The following is a 27887-nucleotide window of genomic DNA, read 5'->3' as shown; positions in this document are numbered from 1 at the left end:
GTGTGTGTGTGTGTGTGTGTGTGCGTTTGAGTGTTGGTAATGGTTAGGGTTAGGGGTTGGGGGTCTCATGTCGTTATCTCTGAGTGTTTTCCCCTGTCACTCTCATCTCCACGCTGTCCTGTTCAAGGAAATCCCCCTCTTCACTCCTTCTTTTGTTCCGTTATCTAATGGGAAGGATGGATCAGCATTACCCCTTGAGCTCCATGACCAGAGGACCAGCGGGGTGGCGGTTGGATGGTGGTGGGGGTGGTTGAATTTCATTTGGCTTTTCAAACATCATACACAAGACACTCACCAGAAGTGGCACCCAAACAATAGGACAGGGTGGTTTTGTTTTGGTTTTCTGAAAGAAATGTCCCCGAACACACACACACACACACACACACACAGACACACACTTTTTGTACGCCTCCATAGAGGTAACAGCAGGTTGTGCATCATGTACTATAGTGAACCCCCATGGGATTTTAACCCTGCTGCTGATCTCAAGGGAGGGTCCACCCTCTTGTCAGTGTCAGTGCTTAAGTGACAGCAAGTATCTGTGTCTTTTTTAAACACAATTCTCAAGAGAGAGGAGGGGCCAAACAGTTTATTCTATTAGGTTCATAAAGTGTAGTGCTGTCCCTCGTGGTGCTTGACAGCCCTGGATATGTTTTTTTAGCCCATCTGCAGCTTTCCAGAAAAGATAGAGAGGAATTCAAATGGCAGCAGTGAGTAATGATTAAGCACCTTCATTTAGAACACACCCTCAGGAAAAGAAATCTCAACATTTCTGTTTTACATTGTTCCTGAAAGGAGAGATTAGTTAGTGACTGAAAGGCGGCCGGGAACAAAGCGGCTTGAAACCCCAGCAGCACTTCAGACTAGCTCAGCAAGAGTCCCTCCAAGTTGGCACTCTTTTTCTCTCTCCCCCAAACTGATCGAAAAGTGTCACAGATGAGATAAGGGAACCTGCAAGGCTAACAGCTGGATCCTGCAGTTGGAAGCGGGCACGGTTTGCAGAAGATAGCAGCCCAAATTCAGATCCAGATGATTTTGGTGTAAAAAATGCAAGACACGCACTGAAGATGTGTTTCAGCTTAGTCAGCTCGTTGGTCTGGCAAAGCGAAATAAATGAAGATGGCTTTATGGAGGCAGTCGCACAGCCAGCACAGTGAAATCAAATCAGATTTGTGTGCCGGTCTCACTGCGAGCGGTCAGATAAGACACACCTTGATGTAAGACACAGTCACACAATACTGAGTCTGTCAGTCAGTTTGATTGATGCAGTCAATGGTCGCTATCTATGAGATGTGCAACAGAATGTGGCAATTGTTTTATTTTCTTCTGTTTTCACCATTGCGTGTATTTCGTGTGTTATTAGCTGAGGCTGGACTGGGGGAGGTGCACCAGGTGTGCGCTCAACAAAGGGCTCACGGCTGCCAACATGCATGGCAGATTTCCCTCTTGACAGTTGGATCTACGCTTGTGCCATAATTAGCCAATTTAACCTCTCTTAGAGAAGATTGCTTTAGATATCCATTCATTCCTGATATGGTTGTGGAGGCTAATTAGTATTATCTCAAAAACACCGCTGGCAATATGCCAGTCATAACCTACCATGAAAACTCATTACTATGCAGTGTGACCAGTATTAAACTCCACTATATAGAAGCGTCCTGTGGGGTTTTCTATCTTAAGAGCAAATATTACAGCACTAGTAACAGTTTCTACGGTTTTCTCTGTTAACCTGAGTCTGCCTTCTCCGCTACAACCTGCTCTAGGTGATGTCATTCTATTGTTTGAAATCAGTCCGAAATGGGAGTACACCGTTTCCTGAAGCTGACCCGGGTGAAGGAATTCAAGTTGTGTAGGAAGTCACCCCTTTTCTCTTCATGAGGCATCACCTCTGACCTTTTCATCTCTCTCTCTCTCTCTCTCTCCCCAGAACAAAGAGAAGGAGCGCATGAAGGAGCGCGAGAAGGAGGCGCGCGAGAGGGAGGCGCGCTACAGCAATGGCCACCTCTTCACCTCCCTCACGGTGTCGGCCACCACCCTCTGCTCTGCCTGCAACAAGAGCATCACGGCCAAGGAGGCGCTCAGCTGTCCCAGTGAGTGCACGTGAACACATGCACATTCCGAGAGACATTCATATGCAACAAACACATGCACATGCACATGTACACACACACACACACACACACACACACACACACACACACACACACACACACACACACACACACACACACACACACACACACACACACAAACACAGACAGACACACACTCACAGAAAGCCGTTTTTCAAGATGAGACCACAAACATCTCTGCATTCTTTGAGGCTCTAACTTAACACACACTTATATCCACACTTCTTTTTAGCCTACTTTAAGGCCTATAACACATCTACAAACATTTAGATCGTTGCCTTATGTGCACAAGGGGTCCTCTTCCAATTCACAAGATTCCAGTCAGCGCCCTTCACAGGCCTTTACAGCCATTCACAATAAACACCCTCCTGTTTGTCCTTAGCACTCCACTACAGCATTGGCAGTGAACTGAACTACAAGCACAAATCCCTCTGAACAGCTGTAGTGCCTAACAGCTGTTGTTAAGGGGAGCCCAGGAGTGCATGCCACACCTCACGCCGCTTTTTCATTGCATGCTGCTAAAAATGGCGGCTTAAGACACCCAAGACATACAATCCAGTATGCTTTACAACGTTGTTACAGAGGCATATTGTTGTCTCATTGTAGTATTTTCAGAGACAACACAGGCTGAGTGTGTATTGGCATCCATCTTGGTGAAACACTTTTTCACTGCTCATTCTTTAAAAGAAATGAACCAGTGCTAGCTAAGCATTATGCTTTGTCCTCCGAAGGCAGTTCACAGAAAGCGCTGCGCTGGTGCAGAGAACTCGTCAGATTCAGAGGATGTGCAGGAGAGCTTGTGGCTTAATGTCTGGCAACGTGTGAAGCTGGTGGCTTTATATCTGGCAACGTGTGGCGGCTGGCGGCACTGGGGGAATTTACGGCGCATATGGGAACTCGCTGCGCCAGCAAACCGGAGCCATTTGTCATCGTCCAACTCTACCCGGCAAAGCAGCTTTGGCTCCCTGAGGAAGTGCTCGATCAATGTGCGAAGGGGGGGCTGGTATGAAAGAATGAAGGCGAGAGAGAGAGAGAGAGAGAGAGAGGGAGTGAGAGAGAGAGAGGGGTGGTTGGTATGCTTGGAGGATTCAACCTTGGAAGATTAGGTAGGTTTGATGTTGTTAGGGGAAATGAGGGAGTGGAAAGACATAGTGAGGGAAAGGAGAGGGGAAGTGAGGGAGAAAGAGAGAGAGAGAGAGAGAGGGGAGAAAAAGGAGAGTCAACAGAGATATGAAAAGAGATGAGCATGCAGGAGAGAGTCGAGCAGGGAGGGGATCGAACAGGAGGGAAGAATTCCTCCCGCAGCCGCTCACTGCAGCTCTAACCCACCCATGACCCCCCCCTCCCGTGCCCCCCCCACACCTTTGAAAATCAATCAGCTTCTGACTTCCAACGCCTCCCCCACCCTGCGCACCACTCTGCCCAGACAATAGTGGCAGTGTGTGGGGAGGACAGATCTGAGGGCCTGCCTCTCTCTCTCTCTCTCCATGGGGCAGCAGGCAGAACAGCTGAGGGGAGGGAGAGCATTAGAGGGTAGAAGTAAGAGAACGAAGGGGGAAAATAAATAAAAGGCGCAGAGATGGATGGAGACTGGTTAGCAAGATTGAGACCCTGAGATACAAGAATGACGTTGTGGTGGAGGTGTTAATGTAAGCAAGAGGATGAGGACATAGACATCGACGGAGGAAAGCTATAGAGAGGGAGGGAAAGAAATATAGATTGAGAAATAATTATGTGGGTTTACAAGGTTCTTGTACAGTTATTAAATAATCAATATACAGTATGTCAATAGACATTGCTGGAGGAAAGGCAAGGACAGCAAAATAGTACAAAGGCTGAAATTGGAGGATAAAACGTGTATAAAGAGAGGGGAAAGAGGAGGGTGATAGCTGGAATTAATATGCAATCAGGAGAATGTGGAGGAGAAATGATGGAGTGGAAGGAAAGATAGAGAGAGAGAGAGAGAGATAGAGAGAGAGAGAGAGCAATGGAGGAGATGGAGATAAAGACGGATGAGGGGTTAGAAGAAGAGAAGAGAGCTATGAGAAAGTAATGAAAGAGGGAGGGATGGATGGATTTGTGTCTTCACTGTCCTCCCTCTCTGCTGCTCAGGCACACTACAGGGTGAGAGAGGCGCCCTCCCATCACACTCAACACCTCCACACTGTCAAGCACATGCCACTTCAGCTAATGAGAGGGAGGGAGAGCCAAGGTGAGACGCAGAAAGAAAAAGAGAGAGAGAGAGAGAGAGAGAGAAGGCACAGCAAGGGAGGAGGCAAACAGATTGAGACAATGAGATAGGAAAAGATTCAATTAGTGACGTGGAACACAAGGCACCAGTTATGCGCCGCAGATAGGAAGCCTTTTATCCCTTAAACAAATGAGCTAATTTGACAAAGTAGAGGGAAAAAGCAGTTAAGCCCTTCGAGTTTTTTCATGGCATCATACGTTTCTGTAGACAATGGCCCAGAAAGATCCACCTGGCATGGCGGATTTGTCCTGCCATCGACCAGCCCAGTAGGCTTTCACCTTGACCCCTTGACCTTGACCCTGCAATGCTTTTGAAGTGCAGCTTTCAACTGAGCGAGCCAGCCAGGAGCGCCAGTACAGGCGAGAGGGGGAGAGGAGGAGGGATTGACGAGACGAGAGCAGAGAAGAGCGTAGAGGAGAGGAGAGGAGAGGAGAGGAGAGAAGTGGATGTGGGGGAGGGATTCGACATTGGGCTATAATCGCATGTCTGTTGCCAGAGGGGTGAGGGGGGTTTCCCATCCAACCGCGAGCCGATCGGGGAGACCCTTTGGTTTGGAAGAGAGAGAGAGAGAGAGAGAGAGAGAGAGAGAGAGAGAGAGAGAGAGAGTGAGAGTGAGTAAGTGGGCACAGACTCGGTGGGAGTGTTTGGAAGCACAGCTGTAGCCTCCGGCATGGGTAAGAGGGTATTGATTCAGAATCGAGGGGGTAATTAAACTGTAGCAGAGGCATTGGGACCGACGTGGGGCATGAATGCATTATCATTGATGATGGCACTGGAGGTGAGAGAGTGGGAGGGAGAGAGATAAGGCTGGATAGTGCTGCTGGGATAGAGGAATAGAGTGATAGAGAGAAAAAAGGAGAGGGGGTGGGCAGGACAGAGAAAAAGGTGTGTGTGTGTGTGTGTGTCTTTCATTCTGTACTGTACTGGACAAAGGCTGATTCAAAACCCTTTTTTTGTTTCATGTCTTTTTATCCCCATGAACGCTCAAGTGTTCAAGTGCTCTTTGGTGTCCCATGAACCATATGATTGGCCGGTGCCCATTTGTCTTCCTCTGCTGTGTCTCCATTTGGAAATGTCCATTGTCAGTTTTGATATTAACTGAGGATAAAGTCCCTGGAAAACTGCTTACAGAGCACAGGGATTAGGCTGGAGTCTGTGCTAAAGGCCGTAGTCTTAAATTGGCATGTGGCTCCTTTGTTTGCACTATCCATGAAGCCCTCCTGTGCCCACCCCACAGCTGCTGTCTGTCCACCCCCCCCCACACACACACACTCACCCATCCACTCGCCAGTACCCCCAACCCATCCAACTGTAATCTGGAATTAGTGCATCTGGGGATAGAGATGTGAGTGTGAGAGATTAACAAGCAGTCTGTCTCACACACACATGCTGTAGGCAAATACACTGACCATGCACACACACACACAGACACAGACACACACGCACATACACACACACACACACACACACACACACACACACACACATACACTACAGAGACTTACATACATACATAAACCTATATCCTGGGGGCCGATACTAAATACATACCACCCCCCCCCCCCCCCACACACACACACCACACACACATGCCCACACACACAGAGGGCCGCTCTGAAAAATGTAAATAATAGATGAGTTATGCTTAACATTTTGACCCTCCCATGCTTGAATGGTTAAAAGCAAAGGGTCGTATGTCGAGGCAGCTGACACCAAGGTGTTTTAATGGGGGTCAAGGCCCTCCCCTGAACCTGGGCTGATTCCCATGGAATATGAGCCATGCATAATGAGTAATGGACTATGGATAATGACTTGAGATAGGCAGGTTTAATATTGCACTGCTTATGGGTTAAAACACAAGATTTACTAACTTGAATAGCATTTTACATCTTTAGCTGTTTTGTTTGTGATCATATCTGGTGCATAATTTCTTAAGAGAAAATCTTACCTCAGAATATCAACCCAGTGTGTATAGTTGTTGGAAAGCTTTTCATACGATTCAATTATTTCAAACTTGACCTCAAGATAGCAGACACTCGATCTGTCTTACATCACTTCTGTGGTCAGAAGCTCAGTATTCAATCCAGTAGAGTCTGCTCTTCATTAGACTGACAGATCTGAGGTGAATAATAGACATGCATTAGCACCAGTGAGGCCTCATGTAGGGAATGACACTGATTGGTCTTAATGCGATGTGATGTGACACGCTCATCCATCACTTGGCATAGATCTGAGGATTAGCGCATGCAACACCAACTAGCGGCTTGATCTGCAAATGGAGGATGTTATGCTTGCTCTCACTGAAGGTAAATCAGATCATAGCAGGCCCTGGAGGATCATGGGCCCAAATGACATGAGAACAAGTAAGTGTTATACACCAGCACATAGCCCCTGGGCAAGCCGAGCTTGGATCATGTAAAAGACGTATTGATTCTGAGGTGTTAAAACCTCTCTCTTTCTCTCTCTCTCTCTCTCTCTCTCTCTCTCTCTGTTTCTGTGTGTGTGAACGTGTGATCGTGTGTGTGCATGCAGAAAAAGGTTTGGGCTAGCTATGGATGTTATGGCCAGGATCATTTTAATATTCCCTAGTGATGCAGAATGGTGCATACACACAAGCAATATGTATGTGAGCATGCACATATATCTATATGTATGGCATGTGTCTGTGTATGTGCGTGTGTCTTTATCTTTGTGTGCGATGCACGGCCAGATCCACTGTGCTGTGTCAGTACATGGGAGATAATCTCCCAGACGCTGATTAACAGTCAGATTAATTTCCACTGGGCCGTTGTTTACCCCCCTCTAACCTAATCTGAGGCCTTAGCTTCATATTAACATGCAGATTATGCAGGATATCCTATGCAATTCCACCATAACCTCATATAGTAGTTAAGCGTTAATAATGGCATGGTGTAGAGAACAAGGTGAGCCATGGTTTGGATACTGAATAAGATGTGTTGACTGTGTGAAGTGAATGTGATTTATGGCGTGTGACTATGGCTTCTCGAAGAAAACAAATTACTTCTAGGAACAAAATGGATGATGCTGGGAATAACAGTTTGGTACAACTGCTTCTGTAATCTTTCATCAACAAACACCAACCATTTAATACTTTGTGGGGCACCTAGTTTTGAGTGTATTTCCGCTTGGACCTGCACTAGGTCTACTGAAGTATGGCATGTCATGTAGAGAGAATGACCCACTGAATGCACTCATGAATAAAAGAAAAGGCTAGTGATGCACTGGCATGAAACCCCCTGACTGATGGAAATAGCAGAACCATTCAAGTCCTTACATTTATTGCCATTTAATCGATGTACATTTACACTTAGACATTTAGTCATCTAGCAGACGCTTTTATCCAAAGCGACGTTTAAAGGATGTATCCCTGCTGAGCATCATCATAAACAATGCAAGTAACCAGGAAAAGTAAAAAAGGAGCAAAACTGTTACACAAAAAGCTATTGTGCCAAACATGTGCCGTGAAGAGCAAGTGCAATTCAGTTTCCTGGCTGACACTTGAGGCTGAGATTCATGAGGGCAGCTTTTTAGGAAAGGATTCCCCCGGGCTTTGGTGATAGCTGTGCCTTTGAAAGGCTCGGTTTAATTCTGTCTCATTAAACACATGAGTCACACCGGCTCGTTACATGGCGAGTGCCCTAGGTGCTCCAAGAACGCCTGTGCGGTAGAGTGGACTCCTTGGCCACCTGTGCCATCGCTCCCCCCCGACTTGTTTCAGCAGAGATGCAATGCCTAATAAATACAAAGTCCCATCACTATTTCTCCCGGAGTGAATAGGATCGATGCGCCTTGAAGTGGCATTAAGAGATACCTGTATAGTGTTGTTTTTTGAGAGCAGTTATCTGAAATGGGGGTTAATGAGGTCTAGAAGAAAGGGAGTATTAGCAACGTCTGGTTTCTGTGTTGTGTCTGAGCAGACAGCAAGCTCACAGTGAAGGCAGTGATTGTTTGAGCTCTGGCTCAGTTATGTTGGTTTAGTGATTCGGGGCAAGGCCTGTTTGTTTAGCGTTGGAGGTGCTTTCTCCATCTCTCTCTCTCTCTCTCTGTCTCTCTTTCTCCCACTCACTTCCTCACTGTATGTGTGTATGTCTGTGTGTTCAACTCTGTTTCTTCTCTGCATTGGAAAGACTAGTTCTCTTTCGCTCTCTCTCTCTCTCCCTCGCTCTCTCCTTCTGTGTGTGTGTTTATTTGTCCTTTGCATTTCTCTCTCTCTCTCTCTCTCTCTCTCTGTTTCTCTTTCTACATGTTTGTGAGTCTGAGGCCAAGAATAGGTCACCAGTGTGTCTGTCATTATATGTTCTGGAGAGAGCTCTGGCGGAGCCTCTTTGTTCCTAATGTGGACCCAAGGTTCTCTGAGGTTTCTAATGAAAGCTGCTCTAAATGTGCACATGCACTTCAGCTGGGTGTTTCCCTCTTAAGTGCAGTGGAATTTCTATCTTTAGGAGGAAATAAACGCCGCCAATGGTATACTGCAGGGTTGTTTGTCCACTTATAGCCTGGTTGGAAGCATGCGTGTAATTTAGTTCAAATGGCTCGGGTGTAAGACTTTTAAAACAGCGAAAATGTGATTTTTCTGTCTCTCTTTCTGTGTGTGTCTATGTGTTTATGTGTCTGTGTGTGAGGGTATGTCAGCACGTGAGCGCACATGAGCTCACAAGTGTTGGCCTGGGGCTGCTGTGGAGGGGAACAAAGACATCCCTGTGTTGAGCAAAGTTGTGGACTGGCTCACACACACACACACACACACACACACACACACCCAAACGCATACACACACACACACACACACACACACACACAGATTGACAGAAATATGCACAGAGGCTCTGCACACAGCTTCTCATCACAACATCCACATGAGCATGGATTTGGTTTGACACAGTCCCTGCTGTCTTATAACAGCTTATCTGAATTGCACTGAAGCAGTCAGACATCACAAACACAACACACTGAACTCTCCCCTGAACTGTAGCAGTACTAAAGAGTATAAAACCTGGCTATTGCAAAGAGCTTGAATACCCTGGATAATTGTTGTTATTCAGATTGAGGCAAGCTGAAAGCTCTTAGTGTGCTTCCTTTGATTTGACGTCATCGCCCCGATCATCTTATCAGTGCATCTGTCTGTTCCTCAGAAACTCAGCTCATGACACAGCAATCATGTTTGTAATCCTTCTCATGATTCATGCTCACAACCCGTCTTTGGTGATGGTCCGGTGGTATTTAAAGTGTAAAAAAAAGGCGTGAGTCTTTTTATCTGTGTTGTTTTGTATTCATAGTAATATTTACTTCATGAAATTCAAATTACCTTTATTTCCGCGCTTTCCCACCACAGCACATTCAAATTATTTAAAAATGACTGACTGACAGGTATTTAGATGAAGAAGTCAAGACAGTGAGCAGACAGGAACCCACAAATGAGCTATTCTGAGCTATATGCTGCCATTGTATAGCAGGGATGAAAGACAAGGCCTCTCTCCTTCACCCCCCTCTTCCCCAGATCGCCTCCTCTGACCCCAACCCACAGTTCCACCAGGCATCAAACAGAACCTCCCTACCCACCTCGCCTCCACCCCCACCCCGCATATACTCACCTCCTGCCTCATCTTGGCCCTGTTTAAAGAGGACTTCCTGCCTTCCAAACAGTTCACAGGAAGGGGTAGCCCGTCTAACAATGAGGAGAAATGAGAGTGGGGGGTCTGAGAGGATGGAGAGGGCTGTCAGCGGAGAAGAGAGGGTGGAGGAGGGGGGCGAGTCGGAGATGGAGAGAGACAGACAGAATAGGACGGCTGTTTCTGAAAGAGGGATGACAGCAGCACCACAGGGGGTGGGGTGGGGGCCTGCGCTCGTTTGTGCAGGGCGGGGGGCCTCGTTAGCGCAGATTGTTGGGAGAACATTGGCACAGGCACTTAGAGGAGAATAAGCCCAGGAACTCATAAGAACTCATAAGTCAGGTAATTAGCATAGGCACCCACTCAACCCACTAAGAGCAGTGAGGGGATATCCGTCACCAATCTCTCCATACAGTTCATGCTAATGTGCTGGATTTGATACCACACTGGTGAGGATGGGGGGTTTGGAAAGGGAATTGTGGGATGGTGGAGGAGTGCACTTGGCTTTCTTGCAGCAACATGGGTCATATTATTTACACAGTGAATCAGTAGACAGAGTAAAGAACAGAACAGTATAGATTTATCAGCATGTATCTTCTCCACTCCTGCTTCCCCGCTGCTCTTGTTAGGATAACCCTTGACTGAGATGACTATCCTATTAGTTCAAGGAATGTCCCTTCTTGAATGTCTAAGGTCTCAAATAAACGTGTTTTTGTGTTCAACATTTAATCCAGAAACTAGGATGTTGAATAGAATTAATTTCCTCTTTGAGAAAGGGCGTAGAGCTTAAATTTGCATGGTCCCCTTTGCTTTACTGCATTTGCATACGTTTGTGTGTTTGGATCGTGGTGCTTTTGGGAACCAAAGTCTGCAGGCTGACTGGCCCTGCGTTGTGCTTTTGTTTTTCGCAGCCTGCAATGTCACCATCCACAACCGCTGTCGAGACACACTGCCCAACTGTGCCAAAATGAAACAAAAGGTAAGAGGAGTGTCATGGTGACATGGTATATCATTGGAATTTTTATATCTAGAAAGCTGAAATATCTTAACAATAAAAAGGGATGTTTTGGGGTTAATTAACACACTTATTTTTCTTGATCTTAAATTAAGCCTACATGTTTTTAAAAGCTTGAAAGAATTTGGATATCACAATCACTGTAAACCGGTTCAGGTTTTCAGAGGCGTTCGACCACCGTTTATTTAACATCTTAGTCATGTTTAGGCTGTAATGTTGTCAGCTACTGTAGCTGAAATTGATGGTAACTGCTGTTGTTCCTCCTGTTATTTACAGCAACAGAAGTTGGCCCTGGTGCGCAACAGCTCAGCCCTTCAGAACGTCGCCATGCGCTCCAAAAGTGAGTGTTCCTCCTTCACCCTGTTTCCCTCTGCTCTTTTTCTCTCCTCACTCACAATAGGTTTATGTAGTTGACTGTACATGCCAGTGAGACTCTACACTACCTCCTGTTGGTCATAAAAGGCCACTACTGTCAGCCAGTGTTGGTCTATTGTGGGGTTTTTTTAGTTTGTAGAGTCATACTTAGTAGTAGTATTTAGTATTGTTGTCACTGCTGTGGAACTGGTGGAACTGGTCCATGAAGGTTTAGACAGTTCCATTGAAACAGTGAACAGGAAAAGCTTGTGTTGACTTTACTACCTTCTAATGAATTGAGTTAGTCTTTATTGCCTTGCGGCTGTCATTGTTATCTATATGTGTCATCAGACAAACATCATTGGCCCTGTCAGATATTCACAACCGACCATTTGTGCACCTGTGAGAATATCGTCTGTATCTGTACAAAACAAGACATTCAGTGGTGCAGCTGCTGGATAATAGCTGCTGGATTTATTACTGATGTTGGTTCTAATTGTGGTGTCATTGTTAATCGAGCAAGTCATATTTGTGTCCCTCTCCAGCTCCCATGATGAAGGAGAGGCCCAGCTCTGCCATCTACCCCTCAGAAAGCATTAGGCAGTCTCTGCTTGGAGCCCGAAGGGTCCGCTCCGGGCTCTCACTCTCCAAGAGTGTCTCCACCACTAACATCGCAGGGTAAGTCCACAGGTCACAGTTCAGCTGACCAAGTATACTCTTCTCACCCTCACACTCTTCCTCACCAAAAGAATGCTGATGAAACTAATAAGGAAGTGCTTTCCTCGTAGTTCCAATGAATAGCTATCATGATTATGGAAGATAAGGAAGGGAGCGCTGCCTTGACAAGGTGTGTGTCAGCACAATATTACCGTTTTGGATTTGAATCTATGTGTGTGTGTGTGTGTGTGTGTAGGAACTTGAATGATGACTCCCCACTGGGCCTGCGGAGGATCCTGTCTCAGTCCACAGACTCTCTGAACTTCCGGAACAGAGCCATGTCCATGGAGTCGCTGAACGATGAGGGTAAGACAGGCACAGAGAGAAAGGGAAGCATTGATAAACTCATTAATTAGGTGGAAGATGGAATGGAGTGAGATAAAGGATGGAGTTGAAAGAGGTGAATTGGGAGAGTGAAAGATCCTGGGAATGTGATACAAATGGAGAGAGGGTGAAGACAACTCAATGTTGTTGGGAAGGTGGAAGCTGCTCTCTCCAATCCTCCCCTCTCCTGACCCTCCCAGGTGAGACTTACTACGCCTCTGTGCTGGAGGAACTGGCGAAGGAGGGCCGTGACTTTGAGGGTGACTCATGGAGCATGGCTGTCGACTCCTCCTACCTGCAGACGCACCGCAAAGACATCATCAAGCGTCAGGACGTCATCTATGGTGAGCCCTGACTACCACCTCCTTCTCCTGTCTTCCATGTGTCTATCTATCCTAATCCTTACCCTCTGTTTTTATATATGACTCTGGTGACTCTGGGTGTGGTGGGAGAGAATTATGGGATGTTGAGCCATATTTGATCATAATTCAGGTCCAAGTGGAATGTCCTCCTCCCTCTCTCCATTTACCTAAACCCTCCTATCCAAATTTTGCTCTCTTTTTTTCTCTCTCTCTCTCTCTCTCTCTCTCTCTCTCTCTCTCTCTCTCTCTCTCCCTTACCTGTCTTCCTCCTCCCAGAGCTGATCCAGACAGAGCTGCACCACGTGCGGACGCTGCGGATCATGGAGCTGTTCCGGCGGGGCATGCTGGAGGAGCTGATGCTGGAGCCGGGCGTGGTGCATGCCATCTTCCCCTGCCTGGACCGGCTGCTGGAGATGCACCAACGCTTCGTCTCACAGCTGCTCCTGAGGAAGAACCACAGCCTGGCCCCCGGCAGCAGCACCAACTTCACCATCCACCAGCTGGGAGACGTATTGTTGGAACAGGTAGAGAGGGGAAATAACATTAACACACTCACACAGGCACACATACACACAGACACACGCATACACACACACACATCATCATTTTTAATAAGGTTGTTAGGCACACAGACAACAATCTGTAAAAGCTACACAATACTTGCAAAGACATTATAATATTCACAGTCACGAACACATAGCACCCAGGTCAAGACTGGTCACATTATGGACATGTGTGGTTATGTACACACACACACCTGCATTCTCTCACACTCTGACACAAACTCCTGTTCCTCTGCGTTTCCTTGCAGTTCTCAGGCCAGTATGCTGATGAAATGAGGAAGTCCTATGCTGAGTTCTGCAGTCGCCACCCAAAGGCTGTCAAACTCTACAAGGAGCTCCTAGCCAGAGACAAGAGATTCCAGCAGTTCATACGGGTGAGAGACAGAGGAGGTAGAAATGAAGGAGTAAAACATCAGTAACAGAGAGACACACAATGGTGTGAAACTCTTGAAGACCCAACTCTTCAGAGAGCACCTCCTTTCCTAACTTGCACTTCCCCTCCCTTCCTCTTCCTTCCTCTACTTCTCCTTATCTTTCCTCTAATGCTATCTCCTCTAACTAGTGCTTAACTCGCTCTTACAGTAGTTACATTCCTGCACCTTTTATTCCTTCCTTTACTATGTAAAGTAGTATTTATTGTTTCACTAGGTCTCTATTGCTCGTAGCTTAATTGTTTTGTTCTTTGTACGTCTCTTTGGATAAAAGCGTCTGCTAAATGACTTAATGTAAATGCAATCTCACCTCATCACTGTTTCTGGTGTCTGATGTGTAACTATAATATTGGGAATTGGGAAAGTTGAGGATTTCTGTTTGTGTGTTCATGAAATTCACACCATTCTAAGCCCTTTTTTCCGTTATGCGTACATGACGAACAAGCAAATGAAGTGAATGATTGAATAAAGTAGAGAAACTCTGTGTAATGTGTGTATGGATACGTATGAAACCTATGACATCACTCATGGCTGGTTCTACTGCGATTCATTTCCTCTACAGCGGATAAGCAGGGGACCCCTGTTGCGTCGCCATGGCGTCCAAGAATGCATCCTTCTGGTCACACAGCGCATCACTAAGTACCCAGTCCTCATTCAGCGTATCCTGGACAACACAAAAGGTAAACAAGGTTTTTGCTGAGCTCTTAGACTCTCAAGAAGTGTGACAGATTGTGCATTCAAATCGCTTAAGTATTTCCCGGCTTGACTTCATGTAAATACGTTGCGAGATCAAATGCTTTATTTACCTCCTACAGACTTTGGGCAGTCATTTTTGTTCTTGTGTTAATACTACCAAAGCATCCTGTCTCTCCTATCCTTTCTTTCCTGTACCACTCATCACCTCCACGCCTTTCTATTTCTGTTAAGTGAAGTGAATGTTACCGAATTACCAAAGCACAGTAACCTAAAAACACAGACATACCAAGTCATGTCACATCACAGGCATAATAAAAAAGCAGTGGTACAGTAAGTAACCCCTGTGCTGTCCCACTGTGTCTGTACAGGCAGTGAGGAGGAGTCGGAGTCACTGGCACAGGCCCTGACGCTGCTGCGGGAGCTGCTCAGCTCGGTGGACCAGCAGGTGCAGGAGCTGGAGCAAACGCAGCGGTTGCAGGAGATCCGCGCCCGGCTGGACCCCCGTGCCGAAACCGAGGTGCGGGGCGGCGGTGTGTTCCGCGGCAGTGAGCTGCTCCGGCGCAGACTGGTGCACGAGGGCACGCTGCTGTGGAAGACGGCCAACTCACGCCTCAAAGGTAACACTTGGGGGATGAGCTCAGGGGACGAAGAGACAGAGACATGAACACAAGCATGAGCAATAAGCAGAGGGCACAGGGATCATTAGGGATATGCTGAAACACAGAGAAATGCATAGGGCATTGAGTAAACCAGTGAGACAGAGTTAACAACAAAAATAGGCACTGGTGCAGACAGAGACACTGTTACAGACAGTGCGTGCACATGATGGCAGTACTCCGATCCGATCCGATTCTCTCCATGGGGTCTCTATGGGGGGTTAACTGCTTTATCTCAAAGCACATGGCAGTGACAAATCCAGATCTTGGCCGCGTCATTTCAAATCAAATGCGGAATGTTTACATCTGCTACCGTTGATTATACAGTAAATACGTTGTGAAATGAAACAAAAACACACCACAGTTAAAGTTGTATTAGTATTGATTGATTCACATCGATATGAATGGATTACATGACAAACAACTGGTGGAAAAGTAATATGAAAATATTTGTTCACTGAATTAGCACTGAATCCAAAACAGTTGCGTTCCAGTTTCAAAGTTTCAGTTTCGGTTTCAGTATTTCAACGTGAATGGGAGGGAGCACAAGAACTGAGTGTCTAGCAGCGATTATCATATCATAGACACATATGATGCATGTATATGTCTGTGGGCAGGATCTCAAGCACGTGCTAAAGTTGTTGTTGTCCAATTGGAATCTAGATTCGAGAGACACATGCGTGTCTAGTTCGTTTCCCAGCGGAATCGAATCGTGTATCCAGGGGTTTACATCGGAGTCCAGGCGGACTCAAGTCGGACACAAGAAATCTAGATTTGGGGAGACACATGTGTCCAATTTCCGATTTAAATCGGACTGAAATCGGAAATTGGACACATGTGTCCACACTGAGAGACATAGAGATAGCTTTCAATAACACTTCCCCACAACTGAAGCCTGGACTGAACAGAGGTTAATACAGGCACAGAGATTGAACACACATACATGGAGATAGACATTAACATATACCACACCACAACAAAAACAGTCACCTAGGCAGACAAATAAACATATGCATAGACAAGACAAACACACTGTAGTTGTAGACACAGGTATAAGATGTCACTAAGAGGCACTTGCACATATCCACACTCTCAGGATTTCAGCCAGTCACTTGTGTTATCTGATGTTGAAGTGGTTAAAGGTGTCAACGGACGATAAATTGCGTAGGCAAATGCAAGCAGGAAGGGGAAGTTTGTGTAGTTGAGAGCGTGTACACATATTATGGCATGTGTGTCTGCAAGTGTGCCTTGTGTGTGTGTGTGTGTGTGTGTGTGTGTGTTTCTTGAGCCTTTGGCAAACATCGTTTTTGGAAAGGAAAAGCGTGAGTGTGTCCACTGTGTGTCTTGCCATTTATAACAGTGTATTTATAAACCTCTTGTTGTGTTGGTAGATGTTCAGGTCCTGTTGATGACGGACATCCTGGTGTTCATGCAAGAAAAAGACCAGAAGTACTTCTTCCCCTGTCTGGTGAGTCACAACCCCTCTCTTTCCTGCCATGTATCAGGTTACTGTGACAACAACATCAGTAGCACTGATGATAAAACCCCCTGTCTGTTTTCAGGATAAGCCCGCAGTGCTGTCGCTGCAGAATCTGATCGTTAGGGACATAGCCAATCAGGAGCGAGGCATGTTCCTCATCAGTGGCTCCACCCCCCCAGAGATGTACGAACTACACGCCGCATCCAAAGACGTCAGGAAGAGCTGGATGCGCATCATCCAGCAGACAGTCAGCTGGTGAGTAAGTGTGGTTGTTTAAACTGTGTTGTGTAGACAAGCACAGAACCACACTGGACTCAAACTCAAACAGCCGCGCTAGCAAGGAGGCTGAAACCCGTGGGTGCTAGCATCTTTTGCTAGCACGTATCATAAGGTGTCATAGAGTCGGGGAGGGTTTACACACCGCACAACACTGGCCACCGTCATGCTCACTTACACAGACACACACACACAAACATCTGTGCACACCCACAGACATAAACGTTGCCTTAAAAGGAAACTGCATCTGGAAGTGCCTCACATATTTGACAGGCATCAGACCTACCGCTGTATCTACACCAGCACACACATACACTGCATGGAAAAGCATACACCACCAGACACCAAGATGCTCAATATTAAACCCACACTACCCACATAAGCCCAGAAGCCCCCTCGGGCCCAGTGCTCAAAATCTCACATGCTCTCTCTCTCTCTCTCAGCTGCCCGTCCAGAGAGGACTTCCCCCTCATTGAGACGGAGGACAAGGCTTTACTCCGCCGGCTTAGAGGTCAGTGCCCTGGGAAACCCTTGCAGTGTGTGGTGCTTTTGTCCCTTTTACTCAATTTTCTCTTCAACTCTTAATTCCTTTCTGAGTTCCATGTTTTTCTCTCTCTCTCTCCCTTTGAGTCTGTAATTATCTGGGTCACACACTCAAAGATGAAACTTGCATTGCTCTTGTGATTAGAGGCAGCACACCCTGTGTTTCCCTTGATAAAATAAACAAAGACACTCATTCACTTAAATTTGGAATACCCAGAAATGAACAAAAGTGAATGAGAGCGTGCTGGGTGGTTAATATTACATTCAGATGTATGGACTATATCCACCCTCAAATGAAGGCATTTACTGTATCTCTCTCTCTTGCTCTTTGTCTCTCTGAAAATGTAGTAAACAGTTAAAATAGATCAACTTTTAAACAGAATTGTATTCCTCTTTATACACGTACTGAATTTCCATCTCTCTCTTTTCCCTGTCCCTCTGTAACAGCTGACATCCAGCAGAAAGACCGTGAGGTTCTGGAGCTCCTGCAGGAGCGGGTGACCCTCTTCGGTGACCTGGCCGAGGTCACCAGCACGCAGGAGGTCACGGTCCCCAACAACAACAGAAACCTCTTCAGGGCGGACACGCCCCACGCGCCACCGGCAGAGAAGATCCTCACGGACGCCATTGCCGAAGGTAAGAGACAGGAGAAGAGAGTGATGGAAAGGGATAAGAGTTAAAGAGATGGAGTGAGAGAGATAGAGAAGGGGGCAAATAGAGAAGGGTTGAGGTGAATAGATCTCCTTCCTATCGTACGCTGGTGTGATAATATCCCTAGCAACTCACCTTGTTACCCTGGTAACATAAATATGAAGGGCTCAGTTACAGTATCCTAGTGACCGATTAAAGTAAATATTTGACATTTTTTCAATAGAGATCTGTCGTTCTTAGCAAACTGTGGTAGGTTTTTTTCCTGTTTGTTTAAGGTTCACATCAAACATTAAATAGGTGAAAAGAACATACTGATCCACGATATCCTCAAACATTATTGTCCTTTAAATCTAAAATACACCATTCAGAATATTTTACTATTGGCAGATTAAATGTGACTTGTGAAGTGGGAAAAATATACATGTTTGATCTTTTATTGAATGCAGGTGTAGTAAAACATGTCTTGTGTATTTTGTGGAATTTTTCTGACACTCTCTCCTTCCCTCCCTCTTGTTGTTTCCCTATCAGTGGATAGATTGAGCGAGTTGCTGCTAGGCTCTACCATTGAGCTCCCTCACTCAAGCAGTTCCAATGGTGAACCAAACCACACAGGGGCGCCAGTGAGCAGTAAGTCCCCGGCCTTGCCTCTGTAGGAACAGAACCAAGAAGAATGGATATTCAAATAGACAAATGGATTTTGTTTTTTATTAACATGCCTCTCCCCTAATGTGTTATTCAGATGGAGAGACAATTTCAGTCAATGGCACACATGATGTGAACAGCACAAAGGTATGACCTTAACCATACAGTTTGCTCTGCATTTGGAGATTCATTTTGTACATGGGTAAACATGTGGGGTTTTAATGTCTTTGTGTGTTTATTGCAGCAGGACAGAAATGGTAACCAGCTGCACAACAGGACACCCAATGAGGTAAGTCCTACTGATGTCCAGCATGCAGAGGCAAATGTAAATCACTGGATTACAATTTGGATCACCTGGAGAAACTACACACTTATGTTGCTCTTATAAATGAAATACCGGAAATAGAATTGCTGCATAGTGAACCTTTTGGTGGAAGGGCTAGTTAGAGCTTACTAAACGTTTGTGAAATAAGTAAAAACAACTGATTTCAATCTCAGTTCAGAGAACTTTTCAATATCAAAAAACATAGGGATCAATGCGGTCTCACTCTGCTGTGTTTCACTCTAACTTGGCTTTTTTGGGCTTTCAGGAGGTATGCCAAAGACTGGTAAACCTAAGCACGCAGCTACACACACTACAGGTGAGAGATTAAGACATCACCGAGACCCAAACTTGTGTACATCTTCCTGCGAATAACAACAATAACAAAAATGCTTTATGTATTAGTAATCCATCATAATTTTGTTTACGTTCACAGCAGCAATAGCAATATGTAGGGGATTTGTTTATATGGAAGACCATTCATTAGGGCTACATTCACAACAGTTTATCTTCCTTGTCCTTCTCACTCTCCTCCCTGTCACCCTCCTCCCTCACAGGCTGCAGTCATCCGACAGGACTCCATCTTGGAGCTCTGCTTACGTGAAGGCTCCATGCCCACCTCCACCCCAACCACCCCGGTGCCCCTGCCAGGCTGCCCGCCGTCACGGCTCAGCCGTTCCATGTCTCGCGATACTGGGATGGACGCCAGCAGCCCTGGGTCGGGGTCAAGCAGCGCGTCTGGTGGCGACTTTGCCCTGCTCCAGCGGCAGAACAGCATGCTGCAGGAGGAGGTGGGGCGGCTGCGCTCAGCTGAAGCCAAGCTGAAGGACAGCGAGAAGGTCCGCGCTGAGCTGGAGCAGAAGCTCCGGGACAAGCAGGATGGGGCAGCCACCGCTGAGGTCACAGGACAGCAGAAGACAGAAGACACAACTCCACAGACGGTGAGGCATGGGAACTTCAGGAGTGTTTGAGTGTGTGTGTGTGTGTGTGTGTGTGTGTGTGTGTGTGTGTGTGTGTGTGTGTGTTTGTGTGTGTGAGAGAGTATGAGTGTGTGTGGAGGGATAGGGTAGAGTCTATTTGTGCTGCAATATTTTTTTTTTTTTTCACTTTTCACTTACACTTAATTTCACTTACAGAACACTCGGTTTGCAGTTTAGTGTGTGTGTGTGTGTGTGTGTGTGTGTGTGTGTGTGTGTGTGTGTGTGTGTGTGTGTGTGTGTGTGTGTGTGTGTGTGTGTGTGTGTGTGTTAGTCTGTCTTTGTGTGTTTATTTGTCAGTATGTGTGTGTCTGTGTATGTGTGTCAAGGATGGTAACCAGAACCATTTTGGTCAATTTCCAATTGCATGTAATTAAGTCCATGTAGATTGCTTGATCAAAGATAATTAACCAATAATCAACACCTTTAGGCATATCTGTGCACGAGGGCTGAGATATCTGCATCAATTGACATTAGTAACCTTTGACCTTTTGACCTTGTGCCTCAAGGCTCCAACCCAACGACAAAGCAGCAATGGAGATGCTGGCCCTCTCGCTCCGCTTGCCTCCCAGGAACCCATCGACCAGCTAGACGGCCTTCAGGAGGGCAGTGAGGATGACGAGAACTCCGAGGATGAGGACGAGGAGATACAGATCACGTCCCGGTCTGACAGTCCCAGAGGTTAGCAAAAACTTGGATGTCTCATCACTGCACTAGATGCTACACTGTAACGCTTCCACAGTCTTACACCTGCTACAGCTACTGCATTCTGTCCAAGAAGTGATATTTCCACCTTCCAACTACAATACAATTCCCAGAAAACCCATTTCCACATTCCTTGGTAGCCATTGTGAATGTTTTAATGTCTCATCCACCCACAACCAGGCTCCACACCTGAATTTCGAACAGCTTTCATTCTCTTTTTGTGACCCTTCAACCCTCACTTATCACTGATTATAGCTAAGGTGTGTAAGAGCAGTAAATACTAATGATCACGGCGACTATGCCCTCTGTATGTTAAGTGGGTGGGCAACATTACTCTGCCAATGTTTAACCGTTTCTGTTTCTCTTCTCCAAAGCAAACAAAGAAAGCATCACAAGGCACTGAAGCTAGCTGTACATACTGTAGACAGTAACCACACCTAGAGAAGCTCAAGTATCGCAGAGATACAGATATGTTTGAATGGCAAGGGTGGGATGTGCTGGGCTAGATAAAATGTTAGTATGTGTTTTAATTACAACAATATGTCCTGTGCGACTCCACAGATCTTCAAGACATTCCGGAGGAGAGTGAATGCGGACCAGAGGCCCGGGAATCAGAGGGAAATCCTGGGGAGTCTGAGAGTTAACGTTAGCCCCAGATCCTCAAAGCCATGGAGGTGACGCAAGGGCTGGACCTAGTCTCAACCGCCATACAAAATATCTAAAGGACTCTATCAATGTACCTATGGCTTTATCCATTCTGGAACCATGTATGTTATGTATCTCACTATGCTATCGTATAATATAGCCGACTTGTTGTGTTTTGGTTCGTTATAAATTAACATGTTATTTCTTGCTGTCTAAAAGCAGACTTCCGTTGTATTCCATGAATTTATCTTCACCATCTATTCACTGCTGTTTTACTTAAGGAAAGAGGGATGTATTTTGGGGGAAAGTCGTAAAGAAGACATATCCCATCCAGCTAGACATCTGATGGAAAAAATCATCAGAACTTAAAGGTCCTCTTCATGTAATCATTAGATAACATTACCCGGCAGTGTTTTGATGTGAAGAGGCAACACCCTTTCCTGGGTAGGATTTGGCCTGTGGTGGACATAATAATCATCATGGATGCAGGAATGAAGCTTTATGCTGCAGTGGACTGTATATAAATGCCAGATCTCATGTGGGGCCACTCCTGGCGCCAGCTCCTCTTAACCACAAACACTTGAAAACAATTCCTTTGCTTTTCAATGACCAAAATATTTCAGTTATTTGTATCTGAAGAGGAGGTCATAGGAGGGGCAATGACTTTGGTTTTCAATGAAGGAGAGACCTATTCAGAGTGTGGGTTCTTAAGATAAACCAAAGTCGATTGCCATGTCTTCAACGAGGGAAAAAAAGCAATGGAGTCATTTCACAAGGAAAACTTGACATAACCAACTTGACTGATTCCAGTGTGTACAGTAGATCTGAAGCGCTGATGTCAAACCTCAACATTAACTAGTGTTGTGGCAGTGTAGCAGGTTTGTGCTCCGCTGTATTTTTAAACCGTTCATTTTTGATGTGAGAACCTGGTCTCTTTTCCTGTTGAAGAAACCAGTCTGTTATCCTCAGTCTTAAAACCAGACCAAATGTGTCAAGAGGATACGTGTAAACAGAATGTCCCTAATTAAATGTTCTGTCAAATGTTTGACATTGTTATACTGGAAATGACTAGTGTAGAGATGACACAACAGTAGTGTATTTGTAAGATGCTTACTTTATGGCATACAAAAAAAAAGAGAAACCACAGTAGTGTTTCCTACTCTATATTATATTATATATAAGTCTTTGTCTGTATAAAAATTTGAATTGTCATGGGGAAAAAGATTTTGTGGAATTTTTAAACTGTGATGTAATTTTATTGTTTTTATTTTTGTTTTTATCATGACTTACAAACTTTGCTCTTATGTCTTGTTCATAAATATTGCTTAAATTATTTGTCTTGTCTGGCATTTCCCTTGCATGCACCACAGCACCAAGTCAGACTTAAAAGTCCTTTTTATGTTGGAAATATGAAAACTTTTATTCAAAAGGGGTATTTGTCAAAAGAACCAGGCTACCTAAACTCACTTTTCAATTAAAATAATAATAATAAAGAGAAAACAGAATTCACCTGTGTCTATATGACTATGCATGGAATTTCTTTTGTCTGTCTTTGGTCTTTGATCTCCTGGATAAAGGTATTGAGCAAGCACTGTAGTCGACGAGGGAGGGGTGTTTGAGTGTGTGTTCAGCCCATCCTGTAGTTGAGATAAGTCCACAGGGATAAGCCAGTTGGAATTTTTGACGACGGGAATCCATATCACGCCCTTATGTTAGGAGTTAAACTGGAGTTCCGTAACTGTTCATCAGTGACAGACGTCTAGTCCTATACCTGGTTGGTTTCCCAAAGAGGAGCTGAAAAACGAGGTGAGTTTGGTAGGGCTAAATTGTGTAAAATAAATAAGTAATGAAAACGAGTTTGAATTTTCGGTTTGGACATCAAAGGACACATTTGAGGTATACACCGTTAAAATATATGGACAATTTACCGTTGACGACGACGTTATGTCTTAATGAATTGTCCACGTACTGTCTATGGGTTAATGTAATGAAACATTGGTTGTTGCTATTGGAACATTCCAGACTATTTAAAAGAAACCAAGGCTTTAAATCACATGATTAATTGTTTAAAATTATGTATCTCGAGAGGAATATAGAGGATTATGTATCTAAGAATAGTGAGCAGGCAACAACGGATCTATCCGAACCTCAGATATTCGAGGAACGGACTAAACTTGACAAGTCTTGTCAAAATACGGAACACGACATAGTAGCTTGTTTTCAAAACAAAATTAGTTTCCATTACTTATTGGCAAGTTACACTGTTGCTAGTCGTTTTACACAGTAGGTGGCAGTAAAGTGAAAGAAAAGTCTATTTTCACATTCCAGTCAGAGCCTTGATATGTTTATTTATGAAAAAATGTCAGAAGTATTTTTCGCACATAATTCCACAGTCCTAGGTGAGATTGATTGTGGAACTCCAGCACTACAGGTTTCTTAATAAGTTACCTTCCTTCCCTGCTTTATAACCGAGAAGAACACAAAGGAAGCTGAAAAGAATGGACATTGAAAAAATCCAAGGGAATGTAAGTTTACTATCATTCACTTCATTCATTAGAACTCATCCATTCTCTATACATCACTGTCTCCTGCTGCCTAGCCTGCTATGTCTATTCAAACAGAACCTTCATGTTTCCTCTGTGGTTGCAGGAAATGTGGTGGGGGACCCTGGGTACTGTCCGTCCTTTCCCTGACTTTAGTCCTGATGTGGATGCCCATGACATTCAAACAGCCTTGGTTAAAAAAGGTGCTTTTTCAAAATACTGTATCCTCCTATTGCGTGATAAATGATTCCTGTGTGAATAGTGAACTGGCCATTTAAACAGTTGGGATGTTTCTTTTTATATAAAAAACAAACAGATGTGGCCACATTGGTGAGAATCCTGACCAATCGAAATAATGCCCAGAGGCAAAAAGTTGCAGAAGCCTTCCGGCAAGTTTCCCAGAAGGTACCCAAAGTGTACCAAGTGTACAAAAGTTTACTCTACTCTCTATGCTGCAGTGTAAATATTACATCTACTGTATTCTCATCACATTTTGACCCTCTTGCTAGGACCTGAGCACAGTTCTGAAAAAAGCACTTTCAGGACCCCTAGAGGACCTGATGTTGGCTCTGATTATGACCCCAGCTCAGTTTGATGCCCACCGCCTTCGTCAGACAATGGAGGTATGGGGACACCAGGGATGTGAGCAAAAAACAGAGAAGTGAACTGAACTCATGTTCAAGTGGGATCTCCACCAAGTCTGTCAACCATGTTGTTTATGCTCCTGCAGTGTTTCAGTGATATCCAAATGGAAATGAATTATTCTGTCAGACACTGAACAAGCACATGCCAGTCTGGAACTCAAGTACTCTTCCACACTTCAGCAAAACGACCTTCCCTGGAGGCAAAATATTCACAGATCTATCAATATGCAGAAGTTTAGCTTAGAGCTGACGTAAAGGACTGGAAATGATATTGTTCTTCATGGTACCATGTGACTTTCATCAGTCATTACGATCTTTTGCAGTATCTAGACTAACACTGATCAATAGAACATCTTTTGTCTTGCTTGAGAACAGCATATCATTACAGCTATAAAGCATTCTTTTTAATCAAGTATCCTTCCATAGAAGCTAATAACCCCTAATGTTATGTATTATCAAATGCACCATATGCAGGAAATACGCATAATCATAGAGACTGATTTGTGTATACTTTGTCTGATGGATGGATACCTGTGGTGTTGCAGTGGTTCCTGGTCGGGATGAAAAGCAATAATTATTTTCACTTGAGGTTAATACTTTTCTCAAGGGTGCAACACACAAGCAGAGATTCTGTAACTTAAATAATTACATGTTTTACAGGGCAGCACAAGAAGGTGGAGTTGTACAATGCAATATTGTTTTGGGTGGATGTAGCTCACATTGTATGCTGCTCATTTTGTTTCTCTGATGGCGTGCAGGGTATGGGCACTGACGAGGAGGGCCTACTGGAGGTCCTGTGCAGCAGAACAGGACAGCAGCTGAAGGACATCATGGTGGCTTACAAGCAAGGTGAGAGAGAAGAGACAGGGAGCCTGGGGTTGCCCACCAATAAGGAAACTCATGCACAAATGTAAAGATAAAATGTAAAACTGTAAAGATACATTGGTGAATAAGTGAAGAATATTGTAGAGGTAGATAGAAATGGGGTACCAAGGTAAGTTTACATAAAATAATAAACAACTATCACTATTATGGAGATTATTCCTCAACAGTTTTGAGAGAATTGGGAACAATCTAGCTTTAAACATGATTTGTCGACTGTCTGTGACTGTCTTTGTAATCTGTTTTAAAAGCTTTTGGACGTTATCTGGAGAATGACTTGGAGAGTGAGACCAGCAAAGATTTTAGCAAGCTTGTCATGGCCCTTGTGATGGTATTGTATTGCTTTATGTTTTCTGATATTTTTAGGTCAATAAACTTTGTTTTCCCAGGTGTGCACTGGATTGTACCTGACAGATGTTTTCTGTTTTCTGTCATGTAGAAAGAGGAAAGAAACACAAAAGGATTGATAGACATTCACTTGATTAGTGAGGATGTAAAGGTATGCCTGACCTCCCTCCAACTTATCGTAGTACTCTTCTGACAAAAAGGCAGAAAGGTAGTAATCTTTTTACTTTCCTCCAATCTCTGTGTGTGTGCGATGTGTGTGTGAAGACCCTTGCTGCAGCAATAAGTGGTAAAAAAACAGACTCAGCTCCATGGATCCAGATATTAACAACACGAAGCCCAGACCATCTCAACAGAGGTAGGCTGCCTGATCAGCCTTAGGTTTTTACCCCTTTTGTGATCATGTTCACAGTACCTACAACTACACATATACCGAACATTCCTGCACTTCTCACTGTCATTGTCCTTTTTATGCCATTTCACTCAGTGTTCCTAAGACTGGAATTGCTAAAAGGAGAGACAATGGAGAAAATGGTCCAGAATCACTTCTCAGGAGATTTAAAACTTGGTCTGCGAACACTAGGTATGTGAATCAAACTCTGTGTCTCTGTGTGTGTATCTGAGTGTGATTTTTTAATTGAATCTCATCCCTCCTCCTGTGTGTTTCACCAGTGGGGTGCATCCAGAACACTCCGCTGTATCTAGCTCAACGGCTGCAGGTTTCCATGAAGGTCAGCTAGAGTTTATAAAGGAACATTTCATAGTTAATGTAATTGGTCCAATGTGAAACATTTTTAGATACATTGTGTGGGTTTCTGCTTTGTTTTTTTGCAGAAAAGCAGCATAGTGCGTGGAATAATGGTGGGCCGCAGTGAGGAGGACTTACTTTGTGTGAGGAGAGAGTTCAGAAAACTCACCAACACATCTCTGTTCTCCACAATTCAGGTCTCTCCCTCTCTCTCTCACCCACTTTCAATACTGTGTGTCATTTTTTAAGTTGGAGTGGTGCACCAAACCTGAAACTGAATGTCTGAGGTTAAGAGTGTACAATCCTGTCTGGCCTCACCCTTTTAAACCCACACCAGAAAAAGGGGAAATACCATTATTGACCATTATTGTTTCAATTTATTTTTTACACTGACCATTAATGACCTGATCTCTTCTTTACTTTGCAGAAAGAGTTTAAAGGGGACCTGCAACAAGCTCTGTTGGCCCTGTGTCGGTCAGAAGACCTGTAGAGGAAGAAAGACGAATATGCAGTCTATAAGAAGCCTGTTAACAGCACATTTATTTAGTACAGTGGTATGCAAAGGTTTGGGCGACTCTGTGGGAATGACATTCACTTTTAAAATGAAAAGAAGTCAAAAGAACCCATGCAGTGAAGAAACATTCCTTCAAATTATAATGCTGTGTTACTTTTTAACTTAAAAAATACAATACAAAACTAACAGTAAGTGTGGCATGTGCAAAACTGTGGGCACCATACTAAGTCAGGACAGGAAGTAGTAACACTCCTTTGGCAGATATCACAGCTTGTTTTAGTAGGCAGCTAAAATTATTTTTGTATCCACTCAGATGACTCACGGCAGAGCACTTCAGCATTTAGGGTGTCTTGCATGCACATCATTTACTTCCATATTTTCAATTATGCTTTTAAGTTTTGGGACTGCAGGACATTCCAAAAGCTTCTGTTTGCTTTTCTTTGACTGTTTGTTATGTGCTTTGGGGTATAACTTGAAACTTTGTCCGGTTGTAGAGACAAACATCTTGTAGGCTTCAGCTTCTTGTCTTAATGTGTGACATTTGTATTCTGTATTTGCTGATATTTAGAGGACCCGAAATTCCCTTCATTCATATGATGTTTCCTGTGCAACTGGCTGCTAGAAAATCCCAAAACAGAACAGATCCACCCACATGTTTAATAGTTGTCAACTGGATCTTTTCATCAAATGCCGCTCCGTTTGTCGCCTGGTCAGCAGACATGCAGTTTTATCTGTGAATGCACCAATAGGCCGTAAGGTGAACACGGTTTTCGTTTCAGCCCGTTCCACTCACTGGCATCTACACAATCTTTAGCTTATAAAAAAGAACGAGTCGTGGT

The 27887-nt window shown here is 44.6% G+C and overlaps 2 protein-coding genes across 2 annotated transcripts in view; both read left to right on the top strand.

Moving 5' to 3' along the window:
• arhgef2b (rho/rac guanine nucleotide exchange factor (GEF) 2b) overlaps positions 1–22266 on the top strand; it is a 41779-nt gene extending 19513 nt beyond the window's left edge. Inside the window, exons 2-22 of the mRNA XM_080857285.1 lie at positions 1928–2090; positions 10925–10992; positions 11305–11368; positions 11928–12060; positions 12296–12405; positions 12624–12767; positions 13062–13309; positions 13597–13722; positions 14342–14459; positions 14844–15092; positions 16523–16599; positions 16694–16866; positions 17331–17398; positions 17878–18066; positions 18610–18708; positions 18821–18870; positions 18968–19012; positions 19314–19364; positions 19603–19986; positions 20532–20703; positions 21289–22266. Coding sequence (XP_080713411.1) covers positions 1928–2090; positions 10925–10992; positions 11305–11368; positions 11928–12060; positions 12296–12405; positions 12624–12767; positions 13062–13309; positions 13597–13722; positions 14342–14459; positions 14844–15092; positions 16523–16599; positions 16694–16866; positions 17331–17398; positions 17878–18066; positions 18610–18708; positions 18821–18870; positions 18968–19012; positions 19314–19364; positions 19603–19986; positions 20532–20703; positions 21289–21371 — 2814 coding nt within the window. The 3' untranslated portion in view covers positions 21372–22266. The remainder of the gene's footprint in view (positions 1–1927; positions 2091–10924; positions 10993–11304; positions 11369–11927; positions 12061–12295; positions 12406–12623; positions 12768–13061; positions 13310–13596; positions 13723–14341; positions 14460–14843; positions 15093–16522; positions 16600–16693; positions 16867–17330; positions 17399–17877; positions 18067–18609; positions 18709–18820; positions 18871–18967; positions 19013–19313; positions 19365–19602; positions 19987–20531; positions 20704–21288) is intronic.
• A 1604-nt stretch (positions 22267–23870) lies between these two features.
• On the top strand, positions 23871–27089 carry LOC308380220 (annexin A2-like; the record flags this gene model as incomplete). Its single annotated transcript, XM_080857498.1, has 12 exons — positions 23871–23897; positions 24022–24118; positions 24232–24320; positions 24425–24538; positions 25318–25408; positions 25693–25772; positions 25881–25940; positions 26054–26144; positions 26274–26369; positions 26459–26517; positions 26621–26731; positions 26962–27089. The coding sequence occupies 12 exons, from the start codon at positions 23871–23873 to the stop codon at positions 27022–27024; spliced, it is 978 nt and encodes a 325-aa protein (XP_080713624.1). The 3' UTR covers positions 27025–27089.
• Positions 27090–27887: the final 798 nt, after the last annotated feature.

The sequence above is a fragment of the Sprattus sprattus genome (assembly GCF_963457725.1).
Source record: "Sprattus sprattus genome assembly, chromosome: 19".
Taxonomy (NCBI): Eukaryota; Metazoa; Chordata; class Actinopteri; order Clupeiformes; family Clupeidae; genus Sprattus; species Sprattus sprattus.
This window is presented reverse-complemented; position numbering and strand designations above follow the sequence as displayed.